General features: G+C 40.7%; 1 protein-coding gene and 1 long non-coding RNA gene across 2 annotated transcripts in view; one reads left to right on the top strand and one right to left on the bottom strand.

Annotated features, from left to right (window-relative positions):
* The window catches only part of rims3 (regulating synaptic membrane exocytosis 3), a 37,930-nt gene extending 13,392 nt beyond the window's left edge, over positions 1–24,538 (bottom strand). Inside the window, exons 1-2 of the mRNA XM_017421823.2 lie at positions 23,907–24,538; positions 8,398–8,729 (exon numbers count right to left, since the gene is read on the bottom strand). Coding sequence (XP_017277312.1) covers positions 8,398–8,662 — 265 coding nt within the window. The 5' untranslated portion in view covers positions 8,663–8,729; positions 23,907–24,538. The remainder of the gene's footprint in view (positions 1–8,397; positions 8,730–23,906) is intronic.
* LOC112450841 lies at positions 6,904–7,184 on the top strand. The gene is made up of 2 exons (XR_003039563.2): positions 6,904–7,045; positions 7,128–7,184. It is a non-coding gene; the product is annotated as an uncharacterized LOC112450841 (long non-coding RNA).
* Positions 24,539–27,601: the final 3,063 nt, after the last annotated feature.

Genomic DNA, 27,601 nt, shown 5'->3' with positions numbered 1-27,601 from the left:
TATTTTATATAAACAAACATTTTAATGATAGGCTCTGACTTATTCTAGTATAATGCAATTAGTGTTGGTTGCTTATTTTAACCCACCAAATTGATCTGAAGTTACAAGGGTTTCTCTACCTCTCTTTGTCTCTCTCTCAGGGCTTCATGAGGGTTAAGGACTTTTAATCTCCACTAAATCTGTCACCTGATGACACAAAATGGCACCTAAAATCTACTCAAAATGTGAACTCAGGGGGTATTTTAGGCTTTGTATGTTAATAAATCTACTGCTATACTGACTTTATGGATCATTTTGCAGGATAGGAACTAACTCAGCACAGATATTTATGTTAGGCATGTCCTAAGTGTGACACTTTGTGCATGAACTCGGCCTCCCCGGTGAGTTTTTGCTTTACTGCACCTGAGTCCAAGTTGCTAACTTCATTTTGTCGTTGCACGTTTCCACGGATGTTTTGAATCGGATTCTGGAGCTGTCAAAGCCCCACAACTTTTAGTTTCAGCACGGCTCACTTGATTTACTTTAATAATGGCGCAACAAAACAAACAGAAACATCTGTGCACTTTTCCTGGAAGGCCGAACCAATCTGGGTGAGACACACTTAACATTACTGGAAATAGTCGCCTCCTTCACATAGCTTTCCCTCCAAACGGGAGCTGGATTTACAGTCAGCCAGAGCCAAAAATAAAACATCTGCCTGGTAAAAATACAGCAATAAATACATTTGCTATTGGTCTCAGAGATAAACTGGATCCACTTTTATAAGCAAACTAACAAGTCATCTCTTCCCGGTGTCAGCCAGTTTTCCTTTGCTGTCTCTGTTTCTATTTGGCGCCTCTGGTGTCCTTCCAGCAGCAGCTACAGCAGCGCAGAAATAAACACGCAAGCGGAGGATTCAAATAAAGAACATCTGAAGGAATTGTGAGGTTAGGAAAAGACGAGGATGGCTGCTGAGTGAGTCGAGAGCTAAATGGAGCATGAAGGAGGGAGGCGATCGAGTATAAATTTGCACCAGTCAAACATTTACGCACTCAGATATAAACTGTTTAAGATGCTTCAGCATTGAGGGGGAGTAGGTAGATGAGGGGCTGCTCACTGGGACACTCACCAAAACACACATATCTACGACTGTTTTACTTTCATCTGACTGCTCTACAACAGTGGTGGCTGTTTCTCCTAAAGCCATGTCGCACCACGCAGGCCAATAGCGAACCGGAAGCCGCTCGCTTTCACAGTCATGGATAAACCTGCTCAGGAGATAAGAGCATGTTCAGTGGAGGAGTGACTCACCAGTTAAACCTGGGACACTGTGTGTGTGTGTGTGTGTGTGTGTGTGTGTGTGTGTGTGTGTGTGCTTTCTTCTCACTGATACTAATAATAGCAGGTAATAAATAGAACACAGACAAAACCAAAATGCCATCATCACAGCTTGCCTGTTACAAATAATAATGAGACACTGGTACAGTGGGAGCCAGAGCCATGCATGGAATGACACAGAAAAACGAAACGCAATAGAAAGAAGAAAAGTTATATCACATCTGTGAAAATGCATGAAAAGCCGGTTGAAGGAAGAAAGCTATTTTGGCTATATATATATATATAAAACCACAGCTTATATAACAAAAAACTGCACAACTAGCTGTGCTTCAATACAAAACTTGCATAACCTATTTTCTGTTTTATATTTGTCCTAAATGCAATTCTGAATTTAACCATACCATCTTTATTCAGTTACCAAGAGATAAATAAGGAGCAAGTTAGGTAAATGCTAATATAATTGACTGAATCTGAGGCCTCCTGAGCCCTGAAATGCTTTGAATGAAATCAGCAGAAGGTTCTAAGTTGCAGCGTTAAACCTAATAACGCTTTGAGGCTTCAGTTGTTGTCTGAAACCTTTAGCAAGTCTCAGAAATTATCCTTAACTGTAGAAATGGTACAATGGTAAATGGCTTGCCCTTGTATAGCGCTATCTAGTCCAAGGACCCCAAAAACGCTTTACATTACAGTCATTCACCCATTCATACACTGATGTTAGTAAGCTACATTGAGGCTGCCATCACAAAACCCTCTGACCACCACCAGTAGGCAAAGCAGGTGAAGTGTCTTGTCCAAGGACATACAGTAACGGCTGAGACTGATGGAGTGGGGGTTAGAACCGGCAACCCTCTGGGACAAACCCCTACATCCCGAGCCACTGCCCCGGGGATCTAAAACCACTTTGTAGTTATGAATAGTTTATGGCCAACAAATCCTTAGTTTTTAGACAGCTTGTATTTTCCGGGGCGATTTGCTCCCAGCACCTTTTGCCAAGACAGACTAGAGACAGACAATGACAAGAGATGAAGCGTCTTAATGACAGCATTTATTGGTCTGAGCTGCCAACACCTGGCCAAAACCACTCTAATGACTGTGTGATCCTTAGTGAAAGCTGCTTAACACCTATCACTGAAAGAAATAACCTACTGGATAACAAAACTACAACATGTTTATGAACATGGAAATCCAAAACACCATAAAAATATGAATATGTTAAGAAAAAGAGAGGGCTGAATGTTAAAGCAAGCACAGACTTGATAAAGAAAGTGCAATCTGACAATTGGCAAAAGACTGGTCAGAGGTAAGTGCAATGCTTGGACATGGAATTTAACTAAAGGCAAATCCCATTCCTGGGGATAGATGCAACATTTTCCAGCTGCAACTTGACAGCTAGAGCCTTTTAAAACAATGTTTGTGATCCAACCAGATGGTGCCCAACAAGAGGCTCTCCAGTCCATTAAAAATATATCCCCGGTCTAGTTTTGATTGAAGCTGTGTCAGATCGCACAGATGAGCTGGATAGGAAGTCAGAAACAAAAATGCACCCAGTCAGACTAAAACAAAACCGCAATGCAGTGAAATCCAAATGGTTAATGGCCTCAGATGAGCAAAAAAATTAAAAAAAAATTGGATAACCAAAAATGACAATTTGCATATTGATGACATAAGGAACTAGGCTGGGACAATCTACGGCTCAGTTTTGGTATTTGGACATTTCCATATTCAGCGTTTTGCACAAAAATTTTGCAACAAGACTAACAAGGTCTTGCAAGAGTGTGATATCCAAATGGTGATTTGAAAAACTAAGTTTTTAGGGGCAAAAATCCAAAAAAATATCTACTCATCTATCTACCCTCTACCCATGTTTACCTATTTACTCAGTAAGACCCCTGGGATGTTGTTTAAAAGAAGTGAATCTGTTTGGTGATTTAGTGATTTTTTGACAATGGATTCATTTTTCAGGGTTTCAGAATTTTTTTATACTCCCACACTGATCTGTGCTTCACAACTTTGTCTCGACATGTTTAGTTTTGAAACCCACTGTAAAGACAAAATTTCTTCTTTTTTTATAATCACGCAAGTCTTGGTGTGATACACCTCAAAACAATACATACAGTAGCTGCAGACAAGAGAATATGGCAAGGATGGTTTTGTAGATAGTTTGTCTTGGTCCAAATCACAAAATGGAGCACAGCTAGAACGTTCCCTCCAGATACTGACACAATAACAACACCATAATCACATTATCGCCTAATAGCACTTTAATGGTGAAACACTGACATATTATCCAACCGTCTCTGACCGCTCTGTTTTTTTTTTTCTCCATCTTAGTGTCTCTGTCACTGGCCTGAGTCCCTCTCACTGCTATTCCCTTTTCAGTTTGTTTAGTCTTTACCACTTCATTTTATTATTTAGAGGACCAAAGATTTGCCAGAAAAACGTTTTTTTGTTACTCGATGCAGCACAAAGATGATGATCTCAAAAGTAATAAAAAAAAAATTGATTTAAAACCATAACTGTATTGCAGATGAATTATATTGATTTGGTAGTTGCTGTAGGTCTGTTTTTCTCCCTACAGGTTTCTTCTTCTTTTACAGTACGCACAAGGTAATCTGAAATACATGATTCCTATGGGTAATTTGTCACTTATAGAGAGGGTTTGTTTCCACTTCTTTCTCCCATAGCTGCATTCTGAGTACAAATGTACTTCCTGTGCCCTCTTCTCTCTGGACTAAATCAACTCGTGGCTTATTGGCTATTAGCTGCCCGACTGAGCGGAGCAAGGAAGGCCAGACTGCTGGGTCGACTCACCCAATTGACCAATGTGTCACACGGAACATGGACAGCCAACAGCTGACCAGACAGGGCCAATAATGGCTGCCAAAAGGAACTAAAAAAGGAGTCAAATCTAACCCCAACACTGTGGGAAAGAACATTTGCTTGTCGCTCAGTCTGTGTAAGGCACATTTTTGTTTATCTGGCCTGTCTTTGCCATAGGCCAATGTAAATTATGAAGTTAGCAAGCAAAACAGCAAAAGCACTTTCAGCCATACTGAGTTTTGGTGGGAAGAACCTTGTTTTTCAGGAGCAACAGGTTACCAGTCTCAATCTAGTAAGGTTTCTAAATGTCAGCCTGTTCCTAGAATAGCAGTGACACCATCTAGCTGGGTAAACTTTTACGTGTAAGCCCCCGGCCTTAATTCAATTTGCTACTAAATCAATTTGAACGTTAACCGCCTGAGTCTAAATCAAGTTACTTTGGTTGAGGGATCCACTGATTCAACTGTTTCCAGAGATCGGGTCATCAGAGTAACAAAAAATGTTTTCATTCTGAATGTTTTTAAAGCCGGTTTAACCAATCCAGCAGGGCAGGTAGGTCCTTTACAGATAAACTCAAATCTTTATTTCCCATTCGTATATTTGGCCACTGTCTAATTGGCTCACCTTTTTTGAATTCTATGATTGGCCCAATGCAGATTCAGCTCCTTGTGTCACCAACATTTTACTCATCAGACCTGAATTTGAAAAGTTTATCTAAAAACCTGTTGCTAGTACAGGGGGAGAGACAACCATAACTCCAAGACAAGGAGCGTTGTGGAGAGCAGAACAGAGGGAGGTGTGTTTGATACTGTGATTTTGTTCCAGGCATGATGTGTTCCTCTGACAGCAGAGAACATCTAAATTTAGACACACCCTCCTTCCTCTTCTCTTTATCCTCAGACTCTCCTTGCCTCCTCTTCCACACTTTCTCCTCCACTGAGCTCTCCTCATCACCACAGACGCGGCGACACGACAAAGAGCCTGTGGTGAAAATATCGACAGCTCTGTCTGCATCAGACAGGAGTTAGCTGTGCCTGAGAGCAGCAAGTCCTTTGTATGTGTGTATAAGGCCTATTTAGTACAGTTTGTTCTACGTGAGGAAACAGCATAAAAATGTCTTTTTTATTGTCATATAAATGTGGTTCAGTGGAGAGTTGTATCAAAGGGACTGCTGGAAGTTTATTTTAGCGAGATGGGATGTAGTCAGAGTATGAATATTAACATCCCAGAACTTACCCCGGTGCCATGCAGCTCTTAATTATTGACCATAATGTGCATCTAATTAAAAACTTGGCCTAAATAACAGTTTGTGGGTAACTTGTGTTCACTTTTAAGTTTTCAAAACTATTTAAATACTGAAGAGAGCTTTACCATTAGGGTCCATTACAGGCAATTACAGGCATTACAGCATTACATATTAAGAAATATCCTATACCTAATACATAATCTGAAAGACGTACTATTACTGCAGGACCCAAAAATGACTATCACAGAGTTATATTTCTGCAACATTCCCAAACAAGTAGCAGGGGCTTTTGAGGCACAATCAAAATCTTCTTCAAAACTCTGTCCTCACACTCAAAAAGTCCCTGCTTTTGTACATTTTGCACTATTGCACCTTCAAATGTCCTTTTCCAAGCACTTGTGGTTCATCGGCACCCTCACAAAGTTCTCCTCTTCTCAGATTTTCTCACACAGAGTTCCGTGAAACACAAAATTAACCAAGACTGCTAAAAATGACACTGATGTCACTGCCTCAATATAGGAATGCTTGTTTTATTTACAGCGTGTCCGCCTGATGTATCACATGTATTATCTCCTGTACCATCACATTACATTCTTTCATATTTCTAATGCTGACAGACACTTTTGTTCAAAAAGGTAACAAATTTTGACTTATTACTACAAATTGTTGATCCAAAATTAAAAAAGGTTAGTATCTACAAGAAACTCGAGAAATTGGCAATGCATTAACATTATGTAAGATTTATGTAGCATTGGGATTCCTATTTAATCATAAGTTTTCATTTTCTGCACAACCCCTCTACACCATTAGCACTCATAGCTATGCTAATACTTGCTATATTCACAAAGTGCTAAAGCTTAATTAGCACCACAGTCACACTTGGACTGCAGCTAATAGTTTCATGCTAATGTTAAAGCTAATTAAGTCAAATTTAAGCAACTAAACAATAGCAGTTCCATACAATGTTAGATGTATATGTCAAAATTCACATGGTAATAAAATAAAAATACATAAAATGTTCTGTTTTTGTAGAATGATATATTTCACAACACAATAAAGATGCATGATATGTTCACAATCATAAAAGCAGACGGGACAACAGGAAATGAACACTGATCTGTTAAGGGTACAGTTTGGTATTCTCAAGGCAGAAATAGAAAATAAGAACTTGGTGTTTGAAGATGTGGTGATCTGTGGTTTTCTGCACTTCCTGGTGGGCGTGGCCGGCTCCTCCTGCTGGTGGAGTTGGACTTTCCCCCTGCACACCTGAAGGAGATGAGGCATCAGATGGACTGGTGTATTTAAGGCTGTGGTGGGAACCAGATCAGCGCTGGAGCATTGCTTACCGTGTGGTAAAGTCTCCGAGCCAGCTTAAGTAATCAGTCTGTCAAAGTCAGAGATTTACTTACCTGTTGCTTTTGTGTATTCGTTTTCCTCAGTGAGTTTCCTGCCTGCCTGAGAATCCAGTCTGGTCCCGGTTCCTTCGTAAAAGCCCAGCCTTGAAGATGGTTCACTGATGTCCTCCTGTTCCCTTCATCTACACTCAACTCTGGAAAGCTCAAACTGCCTGGTGTTTTCACCCTGGACTCAAACACAAGAAAACTTTCACCTGGGAAGTAATCACAGATCCTACAGCCAATGCAGAACCTCACCTGACAATTAGTAAGCCTAAAATCAGTTGTTTAGTTTTGCTCGTTTTCAGTCTCGTCATATTACTTACCGTTTTCTTCTTTCGTATTTTCAGATCTCGATCCCGTTCCGTATATTCTTTCGTTCACTGTAAATAAAACCACTTACCTAATATCTGTCTCCTGTAGTCTGTCTACCACCAAGCTGTTGTGCTCCTTGACATCGCAGAATCGTGACAGAAGAGAGGACTAAGGACTATTTATATTTAATAAATTCATTTTACATGGTAAATTCTTGTCTTTTTCACGTAAGGACTGTTTACTGTTTTTTTCCGCGTACGTCTCACTTTATCACAAGCCTGTCGCCAAAAAAACTTTGTGTGCTGAAATGGTTAATAACGAGGGATATTGTAAACAGTAGCAAAGAAAAACGAGCTACAATTGTTTTGGGAAAAACTTTTGCCAAGCTAAGTTCTTTTTATGTACTTTTACATCGTTGATGTGGATACTCTCGCCACCTAGTGTCCCAGCAAGGGTATTTTAGTTGTGTGCGTGTGCATATATATATACCTGTGTGTATATATATATATAAAATAGAGGAAAAGAAATGTCAGTTTAAATTCCAGCGTAGTGCAGGCAGAACCTGAATGTGCAGATATAGAAATGAAAAATGATTTAACGGCAATGGAAAATGTTGTCCCCCCCCTGCCCCTCCCTGTCTGGTGCTGCTTCTCAGACTTTACCAAGTCTCAGTGTGTGACACGTCATACCCATCATTCGCCAGAAATGAGTGGGCTTGGGTTCACCACTGAGGCGCAAATTGAGAAGCACTTTTGTTGGAGCTACAGAGGATCTGTAATTATTAGCCACAGGGGACATATTAGAACATGAAGCCAGTGTCACCGCTACAGCCGTCACAATGCATACATGCTGCTACTGCTGCAAAACCCACTGCAGAGCTCAGCTCACAACAAAGCTGCAGCTTGTGGAAAAAGCCTCTGAGAGCTTGAGTAAGATATTACACTGTATGTACTATAATTACAGCGGTGTGCCACAGAGCTCCTCTCGAAGTGGATGATAACAGTGTTGCTGTACAAAAATAAAAATAAACACTTTTGCCATGCCAAATTTAACAACTATTGAGCACAAAAGGCATCAAAGAATGTTAGTTTTTATGTTTAACTGATATTGTGAGACTCCATAAACTACAATTAACTAAATAAATGCATAGAGAAATGCAGGATGGATGAAAACTGACAGAGGGTCAAAAGAAAGAAAGCACTAATATGAAAAAATGAGTAATCAAAATTGAAAAATAGTAAAAAATGAAAGTTGAAAACATTTAGAGACTGAATCCTATGGAAATAACTATGACAGTGAACTGACCTTGCTGGTTGAGCTGCTGTGTGCTTCTGCTCCACTGCGACAACCCCACAATGGCCACCATTTTGGCACCCAGACTGGAGCGCCGTTTCTTGTTGCCCGCCAGCGACGCTGAATCTGTGCTCGCGTTGCTGGGACTTTTGTCCAGGCTGTACATGGCCCCCGAGATGCTGGAGGAGCGCACCACGTTCCGAGCCGCCGCGCTCAATCCACTGAGGCCGCTGATCCCGCCCGGGCTGGGCACCTCCACGGAGCTGCTGAGCATCATGGTCCTGATGAACTTGGAGGGCCGGTGGGCTGAGGGAGAGAGGAGGGGCCGGACAAATGGAATGGGGCTAAAGAAAAAAATAAAATAAAATGGACAAGAATAATGAACAAGGTAAGGATCAAACTATACACATAGTATAGAGCTGCAAACAGAAGTTTACTCACACTCATCTTTAATATAATATCAGTTTTAGGTTTTTAATTTTTTTTTGTCATTTTTGATCAGGGTAAATTAATTATATAACATACAATTATATTGTTTTTTAAAAAAACAGGATTGGGTGCTCAAGTCTGTATTTATTGTTGATTTTTTTCCAATCCTCAGAGGGTCAGAAGTATAGATTCAAGCTCAAATATAAACATATATTCACCTAAATCTGTTAATAAATGTTGCTGAAGGTTCTGTACTGTTTTGAACTTGCCAGTCCCCATCAACTTCTCATTAGTGATCAAGACAGACTGCAACTGGTAGTTTCTTCTTGCCAGCATTAAAGGAATTTGTTCGACCAATGACTGGAATGATGGGGAAGTCTAAGGAACTGAGTGACAAACCACCCAGGCTCAAGCCTGCCTTGAACTAGAAACTGCTGGAACATCAGTGTCATTATCTGCAGTGAAGCCAGTTTAAGATCATCACAGACTGAGAGGGAGCCGACACCTTTAGGCTCAGCTGAAATTTGCAGCTACCCATAAAGAAAGCCAAATGCAATCTGGAGAAAGGTTGAGCGACTTGGCCACAGAAGTATGTTTGGAGGAGTCAAGATGAGGCTTTCAAAGCTCAGAACACAGTTTTAACTATAAAGCATGACGGTGGTAGAATTATTGTGGACATAGTGGATATGATAATGAAAAAGGACTACCTCCAAAGTCTTCAACTGCACTTCCACAATAAATTTAAACTTGTGCACCCAGTTCTTGTCCTTAAAAACATTGTATGCTGTATAATCATTCCACTCTGGCAAAGAATGGTTCAAAAGGTGTGTTGGTGTCAAGTGCATTTGATAAAACACGTTGGTAATAGCTTTTCTTACATCCATTCAAACAAATGAGTTTAAACATCAGCCAAACTTTGGTTTTCACTTTAATTCTCCGCGTACTGAAGTGGCAGCACAAGTTACCTCCTAAAGGACAAAAGAGTAAAAAGTCTTCCCAAAGCCTTTTTGATATGCAGAAGTTTCAAAAACCAAGAAAACAAAGAAAGCAAAAAGGTCAACCGGCGAGGAAGGTACAGACGTTTACAGACCGTTCAAGCCAGCCAAGAAATTCGCCCAGCCTCTTTCACTCACACACACACACACACACCAAGTGAACTAAATGTCAAAGCTGGCCTGCTGTTGGAGGGTGACCCTGTCAGCTGGCGTTAGTCTGATGTGATTTTATTTTTTTGAATCCTATTTTGTTCTGACCTTAAACAGTGACAGCTGATCAACTCTAGTCATCTCCGGCTTGCTGAATTGGGGAAAAATATCAGTGTATTCAGGACACTCAGTAAACTTAAGAACTTTTTTTTTTCAAACCATAGACACGACAGCCACAAGCTTAAGACTTGATATAGCAGCAGTAACTTATTATATTAACCATTACTTCATTAATGGAGAATTTGCCAGAAACCTGGATGCAAAGAAGCAAAATTTAGCCATAATTTCTTAATAAAAGACCAAACCTGACTCTAGTGGGAAGATATGACTTATCACTGGTTTTCTAAATCTAGTCTTGCCTTCTTTCTTTCCTCTTCCACACCATCAAAGTGCTTTCACTGAGGCTAAACGGACGGCCACGGGGGCAAATGAAATATCTTGATGCAGTGGGCTACAACACTGCTTTTAATATTCCTTGGTCCTCACCACCACTCTTCCATAAAGCAAATTTAATTACGACTCCTGCTGAAGCTGCAGCACACGCTGTCCATAACCTACTTCATAAGAGCCTTGCAAAATTTAGCTACCTCAACACATAAAGATGCATGAATATGCAAGATGATGCAACCCGGTAAAGGATCTACAGACGGCGCTTTGGGGCGCATATAAATTATTTGTGCTAAATGCTAAACATCAGTGTGCTGAGATGACGACAAGGAGTTTATTTATATTTAGTGTTTTATTGTGCAGGCTCTTTTAGTGGTTGTGAAGTTTCTCGTCCACGCAGGGTGTTGAACATCTATTCATTGTGCAAATGATCAATGAGGCCGTCCACTGCTGAAACGAAAGTCAGCGCAGAAGTGTCTGACAGTAAAATATATCTGATGGCTGATGTTATAGCGTGAACCTGTTTGGCTCCATTTAAAATAAATGCTCGTCTCTTACACTACTTCTTCTTAGAGTCAATGCTTCTGATTAGTTTGATGCTGGTCACAGTTTTTGAGACTTTAAAGATCTCTCTCTCTAGCTTCAGCATTTTGTGCAAATATGGTCACTTCTGACTTTATGTGCTACAGGGGGATATTACCAGGACTTTGCCTTTACTTCTCCCTAACTTTGTAGATACTTCAATGTTTCAGCAACGTCGGAAACTGGAATTTCACTTATTAAGTTGCTAAAACGTCATATGCAACGTATTTTAGCAAGATTCTTGTATAAAGTGCAGGAGAATATTTAAGAGAGGTTGCAAAATACCTCAGGGTACCTTGAGCTCTGTAACATTTCTCCAGTATTGCCTATGATAGGTCAATACTGTAATACTGCATGCGCATCGTCAAGATGTTGTAAATAAAATGCCACAATCACAAAGTTGTATGGATTTAATTGAGCAAAACTAATGGGGAAAAATCTTTTATATGCTGAATTAAAAAGATGCAAACAAAAAAAAAGGGAAATGTGTAAACTATGGCTGCAAAACGTCCATCAATGACAACTTAGAAAGCAGAGGTCCTAGCCATCTCTAAGCTTCTCACATGAAGGAATTCTTGCTTTTCGTTTTAGGAAAAATGTCTTAACTTTGCTTTGGTCCTATATGCAAAGAATCAACTCCCCCCATAAATGAGTTCATTGTAATTTGGTAATGATTGTAATGATTTTGTGCTGACCACTTTAAAAGCAGTCCATCTTTTCCAATATAAACCATGTCTTTTGTTTCACATCCTCTTCTCAAGCATTGTAAAACCCATTTTGCTCTAAAATGTCCCATTATTTTCTGATTTCAGAATAATATCTCCATTAAAACAACAATGCAGGCAAATATTATGCTAAAACCTCCACCATGCACTACAGTATGCACGTTTTTTGTCATTTCAGCACACAGATGTATTGTTTTCCCAGAGCACCACTTTAGTTTTCTCTTGTGTTTGTTTGATGCTGCACTAAAAGTATGAAGGCCTGTCTATAAAATCAATCCAAAAGAAGTTTATTGTGACTTCTTTCTTCTTCTTTCATTTGCCAGTGATTTCAAAAGGTTTGGAGTCGCTAAATTTGATCTGATAATAGTGCCTGAACAAAAACCTTTGTACGAAACAACTTATTTCGATTCATTCCAATGTCCCAATCACCACGAGCACATTGAACTTCATGCCAGTTCTTTCAAGAGCTGCTAAACTCAAAGCCAGAAATGTAAACCTCCTGGTGGGGATGGAAGAAAAGTCTGGGGATCGCCAACTTCTGCAGAACTCATCATCATTGAGAGTCAGTCCACAACTTTGTGGTAATCTATCAAATAGCTGTTGCCAAAAAAAAGTGATACGTCCAGCTTTAGAAGACATTCAACTAGTATGTCTAAAATAATTTGGTTTTTAGCATATGCAACGAGCGATTGTAGAAAATTCAAACTACAAATATTGAAAATTTTATGCACCGCAATGATTTTCCCTCCATAACTTAAAAAAAAGACTTAAAAGCAAGCACACCAGGTTTAATGTGTCTCCATAAATCATCATCACAGCCCTGCTCTTTTGCACAACAATGATGCTTTACAACCTAAAAGACTTTGCTGAGCAGGACTTTTGTAACGGCGATGACCTTTCTTTTTACCGGCAAAAGGAAGTGAGCGGAAAGGAAAAGGAAAAGATTAGAAAAAACGGCTTCGGGAAGTATAAATTCAGGTGAGCATATACGTCCCAATTTGCTCCCTGCTCTTCATCTTTCCCATTCCTGCCAATGCACGCTCTTTTTTGGCCCTCTTGGGGTGGGGGGGTACTTTGAACACAGCAAGCCAAGAAAGAGAAAATGAGTTGATGAGAGGAATAGAGAAGGCTGCAAAAAATATAAACAGAATAGTTTTGCTTTCCGAGAGGCAGGAGGATAGAGAGGGAAAGAAACTCGGAGGAGAAAGATGCTTCATAATGAACGCACACTGAGAGGAACGCCGCAGGAAGCTGTGGCCTGAGCTGTGAGACATAAAGGACCAGCAGCAAGACAAAGACAGGGAAAAGAATATGACACTGAAAATGTCAATGGCTCAGGAAGGGATCGATTCCACCTTTTTACTCCCATCTATCTTAATGTCGGTCTTTGGTTTGGATGCTCCAATGTAACATAACTGAAGTGCAGTGTGAGGTATATAAGCGTATTGATTATATGTTCTGCCTGAAGGTCTAAAAAATGAAGCCAATGCAGAAGAGGTTTAGTCCTGCAATCATTCTAACAACCAGCAGGAGGCAATACAGTTTCAAACAGGACATAGACAGATGGTCCAGCTTGATTAATGACGTGAGTAAACATATTCTAGTCTCATTATCTATGTTTAAGGCTTGATGTTTATTTAGTAAAAGATTACCTTAATTAGAGTTCAAAATTATTTACTTACAATCTCCATGAAGCAACAAGGATCAAGCTACTCATCTTGATAAATTGGCTTTTACTAAAACCAGAAGCTTATGGCTCAGACGGATGTACTGTGAGGTGAGACTTTTGGTTTATCTGGCCACATTAGTGATTTTGGTATCACAAAGGAGGGGATGTTAAATCCCCATGTCATCAGAAGGTGAACTCATAACCAGCTCCAGCGCAGTTTATGCAGCTTAATTTATTAGTAGTAAGCTCCGTCCGTCGACTGATTCTTTTTTTAACAATACCTCTGATAGAATAATCAGACTGTAACAACATTTATATGTTGTCATAGTTCTGCCTGGTGCTTTGACATTTTGAATAAATGTCATAATGTCAAACGGCATGAAATTAAAACCTAGATCGTCGTCTTAAACATGACTCAGTCCACCACATTTAACCAAAAATCTATAGAAATTGATTACCTAGAAAAAGCCTTATGGGTTTTTGCTTTTGTTCAGATTTGCTGTGAAGTTTCTTAAACAGTTAATATTGAATTAAAGTCATTAGTTTGTATATCAAAAGCAGTGAATTTATTTCAATATAACCCTCTGATCAAACAGCTTCTGTTGTTGTTTACTGTGTTTTTTTTCCTCCTCGGGAAGTTTAATAGAGTGAAATGATCAGTAAGTGTATAGTCACAGCAAAGAGCTGTTTGAATTTGCTAAAACGTTAAGGATAAAAGCTTTAATGATGCCTTTATTCAAGTTTTACACAGAAAATGCTGGCTTCCTTTAAAAAAAAAAAGATTTTTCTGTGCCATTTTTCTTTGTGTCATTTCCTGCAAATCAAGGCTTATAAAGCCTTAATAATATAGAACTATGTAAACAATGAGGAGGTCAGTATTATGAGTTTAAACAGAATAGATGAGCAGCAATGATTTTTAGTTTTCTGGATACTTTTTTTTTTGATTTACCAACCCTTATAATTATTTTTATTGATGCATAACTCACTCAACGTTTTTCTGAATATTTCAATCTCCAACACCAACAGTGCTGCATCAGATCTGACATTATATTGTGTTTCTGCTGGACCTAAAGACCCCGGAAACATATATTTTCATCTGTGTGCCAGAGTGCTTTGCTCGTCATACGACCCTGCTCTCTAAGAAGCTCATTTATTTCTCTCCGTGTCAGCGAGCTGCCCCGCTCTCAGCAACCTCCACACAATTCGTCTCCACCCCATTCGACCCCGGCCGAGTGAGATTTGACCCGTTAATTTGTAAGAGCGCTGGAACTGCGACCCCGCTTTAAGGGCGAGGCAGAGAGAAAATGGAAGACATGCACACGCAAGTTTGGCGTCTTGTGCAGAAAGCCACGATTAATGTTTATGTTCAGCGTTATTCAACTTAAAAAGTCTTTCTGGAGCCAGGTTAGCCATCTTCACATCATAAATATGTTTTATTTAAACTTTGCTATAGTTTATAAAACTAGGATTCTGTTTCTTTTTGTAAATATATTTTTTTAAAAATCCACATTTTAAGTTGTGTAAATGCTCAATAATTGGTGGTAATCTTTTAGTGTTAGCTGATTTTTTAATGTTTTAAATTAAAATCAGAATCAGAAACTTGATAAAAGACCAAAATCTAATAATTTAGTATATCAGTGTATCTCAGCCATGCAAGTACAAGTGCTTCAGAAGATGGAATAGCGCTTTAAATCAGAAGAAAAAAGCAAACAGACTAAAGCCTCATCTCTTTTGTTCCGATTTTTTCAAACTGACAAACCTTGTAAATAGAAATGATCTGTTATTTGTCACCTTAAAACTGCCCCTCTATGTAGTATGTGATCTACTCCACCACTATGCTCCGGAGTTAACACAACACAGCGGCAAATATAAATCGTTTTACTCCAAGTGAATTACCTTTTGCTGTTTTTTGTAGGTCTCTGTCAAGTCCTTTTAGCTTTGTTAGCTGAATTTTCCACGAGGCAGAAAAAAAAGAGAGTAAACTCGCCATCAATAAAGATAGCTCTGCTGATCAGCTGATATAAATCAAGATTGATTGGAACGATCAATTTTAACAGCTGTTGTACTATCGATGTTTGTAAGCGAAGCAATTGTCATGAACGCCTTGCGTTTGACTCCTGGTTTAATTAACGTCATCTCGCCCGAAAGACTTCTTAAATTATTAATATTACATCAGAGAGCTGTGCTGCTTCTTCTATGCCGGTGATAAATTTTAAAATACAAGCTGCAGCACGTATATTTTTTTTTCTTTTTGCGAAATATTAAAAAATATAAGGAAAAGACACAGCATGATGAACTACAAACCGAAGCGCCCCAATAATAATAATTTAAAAAAAACAGCTGTGAAAGACCAAAAGAGTGAGTTTTTGTTGCTGTTTTATGCGCTGGATAAACAGTGTTGACTGTAATCGGTGTATAAAAAATTGGCTGGAAATCAAGAAAACAAAACAAAACAATCAACCATCACAGCGGCAGTGCACAAGAGCACATGGGAGCTGTAATGCACTTCCTGTCAAAGCTACCATGGAAACGTCCCAGGCTGTGATACTCGACCTGGCGCCTGCTGCCATTGTACTCCGTGTGTGTAAATCCATGCGTGTGCGCTGATGTAGCTCTCTGATCATAGGGGGTCTGTTAGGGCGACAACACAGAAGGCTGGTTTTACAGGAACACACACACACACACGTGCACACACACTCAGATGAAAGTAAGAGTGCCAGGTTGTGGGGAAACATAGGAGCCAAATGGATCATGCACAAAACTGCACACAGGGAAACCGGAGTGGTGCAAATACACATATGCTGCACTGAATGTACATGCCAGAGTGTGCAGACGGCTGAGCCAAAATATTGAATGACAGAGGGCGTTGATATCTTGGCTGTCGGTCTTGCATAAACGTCCAAATCTTCCAAGAAACACTCAGAGCCACAGATTGGATTTCCTTGGTCTCACGTTGATAGAAGGGACGCAGAGTTCAAGAGCTAAACTGACCAGACGCAGTCACGGCGCCACGAGAGATTTACTCGTTTTCAGCTATATATTTTGTACACAAATTTACCAGCTATACACCTGTGAAACGAACAAACAAAAAGGGAAACGCCTGCCTCTCTGGCCCGTTCAAATGTCCATCAGACCAAATTTTTCAATGAGGTAAATTACCGAGCCGCTCCTTCAGTTTCGCCTCATGACAGAAAACATAGATTCGATCCGTCACACGTTGTTGTCACGCCAGAATCATGTCGAATCGACCGTGGCAGGCGAGCAAATGTTGATAATTTCCTAATGAACTGTGTTTGTGAGTCAAATCGCCCCGTCTGAGGTTGTGGAGACAGCAGCGCGTAGTTTCTGTATCTGTTTGCGTTAAAGTGGGAACATGGTCAGCTTTCTTCATACTGCATTTTTTCTGCTGTTCCTTTGAGACAAAAAAAACATGTACTTGTGATATTATTATTGACTTTTGTGATGACAATGATCTTTGTGATAAACCCACATTTCCCTCACTTCCTCTTTCTGTCCTGTCACTACAACACCTCTTGTTCACATCTTGGCCACTGATTGCCGAATCTAATGTGGGCATCAAGAGAAGCGAGAGTCCATCAGATTGACCAAACACATTAACAGTGTGCAGAGCATGAAGCGGTCCTTTGCGATACTGATATTACGAAGATGAAACATTGTGACATACTGTGCAGCCCAAATTGAAATCTTGATCAAAATTTGTGTGATTTGTTAGCTCTAAAGGACTGAACATCACATGCCTGGTTTTGTGTTTGTCAGGGTTTGTAAAATAGTGTTCGCACGAACAGATTATAAAACTTCTGAGACTGGAGCTGGTTTAAAACGGCAGCGATCCTCTTTGGTCTTGACCCCGTTAGCTTATCGGTCCTGTTCAAACAGGCTCTCCTTCTCCTTGCTGAGGCCCTTTAAAAACCTGCCTACAACGGGTAAGATATTAGTTGTTTGTAATCTTTCCACAGAATTGTATTTCAAAAACCTCTTTAAGGGCAATAATCTTTTAATGTGATTAATTTGAGCGTCACTACTCAACACAGATCGTAAAGCAAAAATATGTGTCGGCTCATGACAAATATGACTCATTTGTCACTAAAGTACGATAACTAAACGCTGAGTAGCCTACAATCACCATGTATTTCTTCAAGTGTTCACTGGCTCATTCACAGTTTCTCTTTTTTTTCCACTCTAATCCTGCCACAGCTGAGCTGGCAAATATGATGTTTTCATTGCAGCAATAAGTCAGCTAAGCACCAGGGTTTGAGCCAGCAGCCTTTTGGAGAAGTGAGGCCTCTCATTTATCATTGCACAAGTCCCAAACTCTCACCGGGCTTCTTCTTTCTCCACACCTCCCCGATGATGTCTTCTTTTCCTCCTCTTCGCAACGTCTGACCAAACAGAAACTCTTAATTTAACTTCGCACTTAAAGCTTTGTTAACAGATGTTGTCGTCCTGCGTGAGAACGGTTTTGACCCCAAACCCCTTCGTTGGTTTCATCCCTCGCGGCAGCCCGCCATCCATCCAGCACCGAATCACTCTTTGTTGCGCCCTCCTTCTACTTCTCGTCGCAGTCAGAAGAGGGACGCCAAAGTTACTCTGTCAGCAGCAGGAGGGACGGAGAGCTAGCAGGAAATAGGAAAATGAAAAGTCCAAGTGGCTTGGCTGGAAGGAAAGTGGGTTAAGAGGGGCGTGATGGATGAGACTGGAAGCTTTCCTGACTTATGGCCTGCTTTCTCGGGTGACTAATATGGTCAGTGACATCTCTCTCTCCATCCCCTCGGCCATCCACGTTCCCCCATCCCCTTCATCCATACGGGGATACTGGTAGCTCGGAGCGGAGTTGTAGACTCGTATCTCACCCCCACTTATCATGTCAAAGCTCCAGGTCCCAGCTTACAGACTATATGGGCTGTGTAGAGCTGCGGATGGGGACAACAATAGGCCTCCACCAGGGCTGAGCAGAACACACATCTTTGTTTTGTGGTGCCAGATCTCTAGAAGAGATGTGCCTGTTCAAAAGTAGAACAGCACACTATGAATCCAAGAGAAGAGAGGTATATTTATCTCTTTTCTTGTAAGACGGCTATCATCGCCTTTCTATTTTTCTTTGTGCTTCCTTTAAAGCGTGACCTAATTTTGCTTTATTTGCTGATCTGACTGATGTCTTCTTAGCAGGTATTATTCTATTTTAAGGCTTAGATGACAGATTCTGACTTCCAGTCGTCTCAGACTCCAAACTTGGCTTACTGTGATTTCTTTACTTGTTTTAAATTCCACCTACGATTTGGGAAGTTGAAACCTGTGAATAATGTGAAGCAGCGCAGTTCATGCTTTAAAGACGGATGGGTGTGCGTTGAGTCAAATATTCCCAAGAATGACGAGTTGTTCAGCAGAATTGGCCAACTGAGCTGAAAATGGGTCTGAATCCATCTCTGATGACCGGTGGGTTCATCAATAAAGTTGACTGTTTTCCAAAACTGCATTTGCTCTGTGCTTTTGCAATATCGTCATTTGGTCCTCGCCAGTCAAATGAAAAATAAAGGAATACTACAGCATCTAATTTCATCCAATGTTAGATTAAATTAGATGCTCATAAACAGAGAAGAGGAAGAGATTAACTCACAATGAGATGTTTTGGATGTTTTGTCCCCAAATGCACTTACAGATGACCTCAGTCTGAAATGTTTTCTGGGTAAAAGGGACGGTTCTGTTTTTAAAAAGTGAGGTTGAGTGGGGAAGTTGTCAGTAGTCAGTGTCTTACCTACATTAGACAGGAATTAAAGGGAGCTTGATTTAGTGAATCAGGGAGAAATTTTTATGGAGAAGTGAAGCTACTTGCAAAACAAACTGAAACCTACTCCAGAGCAAATTTAGGCCACCATTTGAACTCAAATCTCAAAAATCTCATAGTGATTAAAGTAAACATCTTATTATAAACTATTCCACTTTTGCATCCCGTTGTTGTTTACTCAAACATTTATGTTTTTTATATGAAAAAAAAAAACCTGTTGAAACACAGTCCATAATTTGTTGCAATACTTTTAGTGTAATGTTGCAAAATTAAACATGTTAAGTCTAAATAACAATCAGATGCAGAGGTCATTAGGAGTGGAGGTTAAAGTTTTTGTTTAGGTGCACTGCATCTGCAGACATGGAATACTCTGAATCGATTTTCAAATGTCAAAAAATTGTGTTAACGTTAAACTGTGCTGCCACTTTAGGAAGGCTGTGGTGTTTGAGTTTAAATGCACATTAAAATACATTGCAATGTGTTTTCAGATGTTTTTCATCTTTTCTTGCCTGGACCCGGAAGAATATATGTCTTTAAGTAATAGCTGAAGGTAGCCTAACATGATTGCCTTTACCACTGACTTTGAAACATTTGATTTGTGCACAGATTTCCGTGATAAACACGATGTGGATCGCATTCGCTTTTCTACAGCATTTACAGTAAGTTAGCACCTCTGCTAACTGTTCATCAGCAGCTTGAAATTATTTCCATAAAATTTACTGAATTTCAGTGTTTTGGATAAACATAGGTTTACCAGCTGCCTCCTGGTGTTTATTCACAAACCTGACAATCACAGATAATCAGAATGCACTGATAATCGTTTTATAATGGCATCGCAACCCTCTGAATTGTAATCTAATCTAAGAGTAAGTGTCCGAAAACCCCACAGCCCTAAAAATTCATATAAATTCATTTACTTTCTTTGAACCACTTTAACGTATTTAAAATTTGAGTTGTTTTAGATATTTAAACCACGCTCTCGAACAGGGCATAATCTGACAAGCTGTTAGATGGACTCCTCCATAAGAACTTCTCCCTGATTCTCCAAACTAAGATCGCCCTGACTGCTGTTTACGGCTGAGATGAGGCCACTGATAACTATTCCAAAGAACCTTACATCAATAAAAATAAAACACAGATCTTATTGGTCTCTAAGGGTGTGTAGCAGAGATAGCCATGGACAAAGCTGTAGGAGGGTGTTCTGCTATTCATACTTCTGTTCTGTGATTATCGGAACTTAACTAACTGGGTCAAGCTCTCATCTGTTTACACTGAACGGCCGTTGTACCTTCAGTAAGACTTGCATGCCTAAAGAGCCTCTGATAAAGATAATTTTACTGAGATGGGAGCTGAATAAACAATCAAAATGTGAGCTATTTCTCCACCTTAACCTGTATATTAAAATGTGAAAGCTTTTGGAGTGTGATCTGGGTAAAAACACGCCACTGACGTCTGTCCAACCTTGACTGTCCAACCTTGTTTGTTGTCATCTTTTTTATTTTTTTTTACCAAAATGATTTCTTGCAAGTCCCCCTGTGCAGTGGTCAGCGTTTAAGGCATGCAGGCTGCAATAACAGAAAACATGGCAGGCATTACTCTCTAAACAGCTAAAGATAGAAAGTGAAATGTCTAATTGTTTTTGGCAGAGAAAAGGCTCCGGTACAGTGGGGGCCAAATTCATGGATCAGTTTTAATATGGCAGCCTTATATAGTCTATCAAAGATATATCTGTAACAGCGCCGTCGTTATACAGCCTGTGATAATGCCAAAGCGCTTGGTTTTATCGGAGAACACGATGGAGGAACAGATACTTGAGCTGATTTAGGGATGGTGTTTTTGTGAGGCCAGCAGAGAAACAGCTTTGACACCATTGTACTACTCACTGCAGAAATGACACTGAGATGCTGACCAGTTTGTGATTACTGTCAATATGTATGAGTTAATCCCTGTGTACATAATCTGCCCATACCTTAATCCGTTTAGGATAGCAGGAGCATCAGTTACTGACATCTCAAAAGGGGGATAAATGTGGGTCCATGGGGCTGAAATCTGACTGGCCTTTGAATGACCCCCTGTTAGGTATGGGTGCCTAGATGTTTTGCAGAAAAAGCAAATGTGCATTTAAAGAATTTCGGCAAACGTATCGGTGTAAGAAATATTTTTACCCTCTACAAATCTGCGTTGGCTCTAAATTATCTGTATTTTTTCAGGCTTTATATTACACAAATCAATCAATAACTTTCTGCAATTTTTTTTTTTATATGAAAACCTATTTTTGTAGCTCTGAAGCTGCAGGTACCTCATTTGCGCTCAGTGGAGAGCACATTTGCTGACCTGTGTGGCTGTCTGACACATATTAGGAGTCGGACGAAATAGACTTTTCAAGAAGAAAAATAGGTTGAAAATCAATTTGCACTTGGAAAAAAAAACAAAAACAAACACAAGCTTGACAAATATAAATCAAAAACGTGTTACAGTTTGTTGTCTCAACGTGCAAAATAATCTTGCGCCAGGCCAAAATGTGTCGTCAACGAGTCCGGGTTGATGAGGGAGGAGAGGAGCGACACCAGCCATTCACAGCCTCGCTCTCTTCCACGATACGTACAAGCACCGGTTGGCCGAACCGTGCCCTACAGATGGCGCGCCGCCGGTGCACGCAGCGACACACTGTGTGCCAGCACGCGCATTCAAAGGCAGCCGGGCGTGCAAGCTGAGGCCCTCCTCATTACTATGATAAGTGTCTGCTCACCCTTTTACTTGTTGTCATTTGATTTTCATTTCAAAGAGCACCTCGAGCGGCGAGGGGACCGCCACAGATCTGAAGTGTGGCCAGATGTGCCAGTGCATTTATGAGTATATGTGGGTGGGTGTAAGTGTGTGTGTGTGTGTGTTGCGCTGGACTTTGCCCTTTCCAGCTATCAATTTTTTAAAAAGTGTACTGCTGCACATGTGTGTGTGTGAGTAGAGGTGCTTTGATGGAGGATGATACAGTGCTCGAAAGTCAGGCTGGCCTTTTGAACAGCTAGGTTATTTGATATCATGTGACACACACACACAAACACACCCCTACCCCAACAACACAGACTCCAACACACACATTTCTCTTTTATCCACGTCAATATTTCACAAGAGCGGGGTTTTGTCTAACCACACACACACACACACACACACACACCTGAAAGCAAACTGGATGGCCAGACCAGACCCGAGCAAACTGCAACACGAGTCCATGAATTCTTCATAAACAGATGTGTGAGCAAATAAATAAATAAAATAAAGAAATGGGATGAATCATTTGTCTTTCACTCGTTTGTGAATATTTGGCTCGCACATTTTTAATGCTACCAGTTTTTTTTTTACTAAACTGAGGTATTAACACAAAGCTTTCCACGGCACAACATTGACTCGTTTCTTTCTCCCAGCCATGTCTCAGTGGATTATTCAAAGGAAATCACGCAAGAGAGGGCCAAGATCCTGTGACTCCATGGCACGGATAATTAAAAAACTGAGCATTCCTTGAAGGAGTGTATATCTCCCACCACCGTTAATGCCATAGCGTTAAACTAAGATTAATTTATGTTGAGAAATGAGCCAATTTTGGTCAACTCTTTCAAACAACGGTATGTGTGATCTCGTCCAGTATTGCTAAAAATCACGGAATCTGTTGGAGTTCAGAGTATGTGCCGTGAACGACTCTCAGCTACTACCATACCGAGTTTGAACTCAGTAGCTGTGAAACTGACTGAGTTATAACCATTTATGTGTTGGACAACGTTGATTAGCTGAGGCGGGCATCTTGAAGTGGGATGACTCCTAAAGATAATCAGCTCTAGACGGACATCCAGCGATTACTTTCCGGGCGTTTTGTTCAAATCCGTCCGGCGGGTTCACGAGATATTTCGCTAACAGACGCAAGGCGGAAGCACTTGTGGCCCACCTTGCGCCACGTACTTCACTGACCCTCCCCAGTCCCTGCGCTCAGACATGGAGCAGCCTTATCACTCAGACTGTCAGAGATGCTCCCGTGGAGCCCAGGAGCCCGGGTCACGTGTCACTGTCTCCATCACGCAGATCGGGATGCTGATCGGGTTGGAAATTTGCATCCACTCACGTGCGGATCTGATAAAATAATAATAATAATAATAATAATAATAATAATAATAATAATAATAATAATAATAATAATAATAATAATAATAATAAATCCCTCACACTTCAGCGTGCACCGGGCGCTCACAGGGGACGGGCAAATTCATCTCTGCTTGTTGCAAACCTTGTTGCTGATTGCTCATCCAACTTGTTATCCTGAGATAGATGCATGCCCCCCCCCCAAAAAAAAAAATAAATAAAAAATAAATAAATAAAAAATCATCCCCAGAGGTGCACAACTGAGCCCTTCTGTCTGCTCAGTCAGCGTCTGAAAAACTGTACAAATAATAATAATAATAATAATAATAATAATAATAATAATAATAATAATAATAATAATAATAATAATAAAGCACGTTTTTTGCAGCTTTAATGTGCAGAGTCTTCTTATGTCATATCGATCGGGCCCTTTAAAACATCTTAGGAGATTTGAATCTACAACATGTGCGCGCATCCCTGCTGAGCATCAGCCCTTTTGCAGATACGGAGCTGCAGTTAAAAAATAAATAAAATAAAATGAAATTTAAAAAAAATTAAAAATAAATGTTAAAAAATAGAAGATAAATACTCACCACTTTACAGCGAGGGGCAGCGGAGGCAAGGTGCGGGCTCTGAAGTTGTCAAATAAACGTTGGCCCCTGTCGTCCGTGTAAGAATGTCATCGTTTTGGGCTGTTTTGATCTCTTCTTCTTCCTCCTCTTCTGCTTCTTCTTCTTCGTCTTCTTCTTCTTCTAATTCGGAGCTGGTGTGGAGGACGGGGCGGCGCTCTGCTGCTCGGTCTGTCCGCTCGATGCTGCTGGTCGCTCGGCATCCGAGGCGCGGCGAGGGACGCTCTGCTGGGGGAGGGAGGAGGGAGGAGGGAGCGGGGTTACAAGGATACAATGAGGAGGAGGTTTTCGCAAAACAGCGCCCACGTGTGGCCAAGTCGGGCAGCCGGATAAAAGTCCCCACTCGTGACAATAACTTTCACTTTTCTATTGCATTGCAGTGATCTTCAACTGATGGCCCGCGGGCTACCTCTGCACCGCAGGGGTGCTGTGTTGGTGGGGTGTTTGATGCTTCCAAAGTGTGACTTTTTTCCCACAAATGTCCCACATTTTTGTCATAAATTCAAGTATTTTTGAGTTAGTTTTGGGCTTTGGTTCTTTGTTTTTTTCTGTTTTCAAGGGTTATGTTTTCCTGTTTCTGATTCATGCTTCTGTTTGAGTTTCATTTTATTATTTATTTATTTTGTTCCTTGTGTCTTTGTTTCCTGTCATCATTCACTTCTCTGTTTGTCTCTTATCTTCCTACCACGCCCATCTTCACCTGTTCCTAATTGTAATCACTCACCTGGTCCACTTCCCCCTAATTACCCTCAGCTTTAAAACCTGGTCACTTTCTCCACTTCCTCGCTGGTTCATCTCTAGTCTCCCATTGTTTTATTCTCATGCCTCACCTCTTTCTGTATTGCTTAGGATTTTTGTTATGTTTTGTTTCGCTGCCCTGTCAGCCTTATAAATTTTTAATTTTAAAAGACATTAGCATTTTTTCACTTCATAATGAGTCTGCATTCTGGGTTCACCATGCTCTGCTATAACAATTTGTAGACACTGCACAACTGAGTCTTCAAATTTACTAAATGTTAATATAACCATAAGATTGAAATAAATCAAACAGATCACATTAGATATAAGGTAATATAATACTTAACATGTCGTGGTTTTGAGGTCCTTGGTTTGTTTTCTCCTGTTTTAGGATTTATCTCGTCTATCAGTATGTTGGCTTTACCTTATTTGATTCTGTCTTTTCAGTTTATTAGATGTTCTTAGTCATCTGGTTTTGTTTTAGGGTTTTTTGTTTTGTATTGTTTTGTTTTGTTTCCCTCAATGGCTGTAGTTTTGTTCCCATCTGAAAGTTTTGATTGTTTATGGTAAGTTTCAAATTTAGACTAAATTTTATTTCGACTCGCCTTGTTCACTGTGACCAACAGAGCGACATGGATAACGTTTCAGTCGCGCCAAAAACAGTGCAATCATAAGAAGATAAAATGTGACATGGATGTAAAATATACCTGAAGGTTTATTGTAGCATTGGGTTTTTTTTTTTGTTTGTTTGTTTTGTATGTAACAGGTCTCTTTTGTAAAGGAAACAATGAGTCTCAAAAGATTTTTTTTTCCCTGTATAAATAAAGAAAAGAGAATGGGAACATGGAACAGTGGGAATAGGGCGAGAATCAAACAAACAAAGAAGCACATGATGGATTGCTTTTCAGAGATACTGTTGAGTTCCGGTCTTAATGTGGGAGGAGCGTTGCTCTAATGTGGGATAACAGGTTGTAGAGTCTGTTTTGGTGAGGGGAAAGACAGGGGGGGTTGTCTTGAGTCACCAAGAGTTCAGATCCTAAATAAACAAGCATGTGCAAGCTAATGTGTATGATCTCTGGTTCAGGTCATCTGTCGTGAGCTTTACCAGTTTCATCTCGAATACAGGCGGATTAGATTGAGAACATTGACTCACAGCGGCGTGTTCGTGTTAAGGCTGCGCTCCACCGTCCCTGCGCCCGAAGGACAGAAACCTGTGCCCGCGCAGGTGAAATATGTGAAACCCAGTCACCCATGAGGGAGACCACTCGAACAGGCATAAATCACAGGCCCCGAGATCAATGCACCGTTTCCCATAGGCAAACTGTTCGGGCTGGACACAATCAATTCGACCCCACGATTCATTGCTCCAATTAGCGAGGCCTGCTCTGCGCCGTGAAGGTAAGGAGGCTCGGCTGGAATCAGCTCCCGCCGAACATTAATAACAGCGCCTCTGAATCTGAATCACTTCATTAGCATTCTGCGGAGAGGCGCTTTGGAGCGGCGATATTAGCCTCTTATTTTTGCGATTGGCTGATGTAGGGAGCGCTGTGACTGTAATACCACTGAGCTCGATGTGCATGGGAGTTTTCTGTAGGAGATTTAAAGACAAGCGAGGCGGGGCAGGCGGCTCTTTGAACGTCCTCGGTTTGTAGACGTACATTTTAACTGTGATCAGACTGAAGAGCAAGCATCTTAAAAGGCCAGAGTTTGGTCAGTTTTTGACGTTTTGTCAAATACTTCTGAATAGTTAGTACCTTACCAACTGTGAAGTCAGTCGTAGAGAACACAATATTAAAGAAAGAGGCGGAAAGTCCACCCAAGAGTCAGGACATAGGCTAAACAGGCTGGGGGTTTTAAGGTCAATAAAACAACTCCTATCAATCTCCCTGATCAGCACGTCTCCATCCATCCATCCATCCATTTTCTTTACCCGCTTCTCCTTTCTGGGTCGCAGGGAGCTGGTATCTGTCTCCAGCAGTCACTGTGCGAGAGGCTGGGGACGCCCTGGACAGGTCGCAAGTCCATCACAGGGACACATGGAGACAAACAACCATTCCTGCTCTCACTCACTCCTAGGGACAATTTTAGAGCTGCAATTTAACCTAACATGCATGTTTTTGTTCTGTTGGAGGAAACCGGAGTACCGATGAACAGGGAGAACCTGTAAACTCCACCCAAAAAATACGCCGTAAAACAGAAACCAGACTGCCTGGCATTTAGCTTGACTCTGAGGTGAACTTTTTCCATTTCAAAAACTCACCAAATTATCCCTTTAAAACTACTTCAATCTCAAACGTTTGATAGCAGATAATGCCATCACTGTTTAATAAACCTGCTGGAATATCTTGGATTGAAGTTGGTTAAGGATGGCAACAATCCACTCGGCAACGCTCTGGAATAAAGTCCGAGTCACAAACTCTATTTCTCCAAACTGAGGCTGCTCAAAGAGCTATCTACAACAGGTAAGATATTAATTATTCAAAGCCTTTCCACCCCTTTCCCCCGCTTCAAAAGAGCTGTACTGTGCTTTTAAGGCTTAGTTGGCTGGTTGTGAGTACTGAACAATCCTTTGAGGAAAAAGGCTGAATTCAAATAGTACAGGGTAGTCAGATTGCTGTAGTCCTTGCACATGTAAAAAAAAAGGACATAAACGGACTATAAGACTGGCCGTGTGCCTTTTCCCCTCACGTTACGCAGCTCTGATCCATCCTCCTCCACTGCGTTACACAAGCGCAAGCGGCCTTGGTGATATGATGGAGCCGCATTGCATTTTCAGTGAGTTTCAGTGAAACAAGAGCGCCGTTTTCACCGGTTTTCTGCTTAATCTGTTGAATTATTTATGCATCATCCGCGGCTGGGAGGGGATAGACTGCTGACAGACCGAGGAGAGAAGCTGCACGCTGTTGCTCCCAGTTTAATGT

The sequence above is a fragment of the Kryptolebias marmoratus genome, linkage group LG5, assembly GCF_001649575.2.
Source record: "Kryptolebias marmoratus isolate JLee-2015 linkage group LG5, ASM164957v2, whole genome shotgun sequence".
NCBI lineage: Eukaryota > Metazoa > Chordata > Actinopteri > Cyprinodontiformes > Rivulidae > Kryptolebias > Kryptolebias marmoratus.
This window is presented reverse-complemented; position numbering and strand designations above follow the sequence as displayed.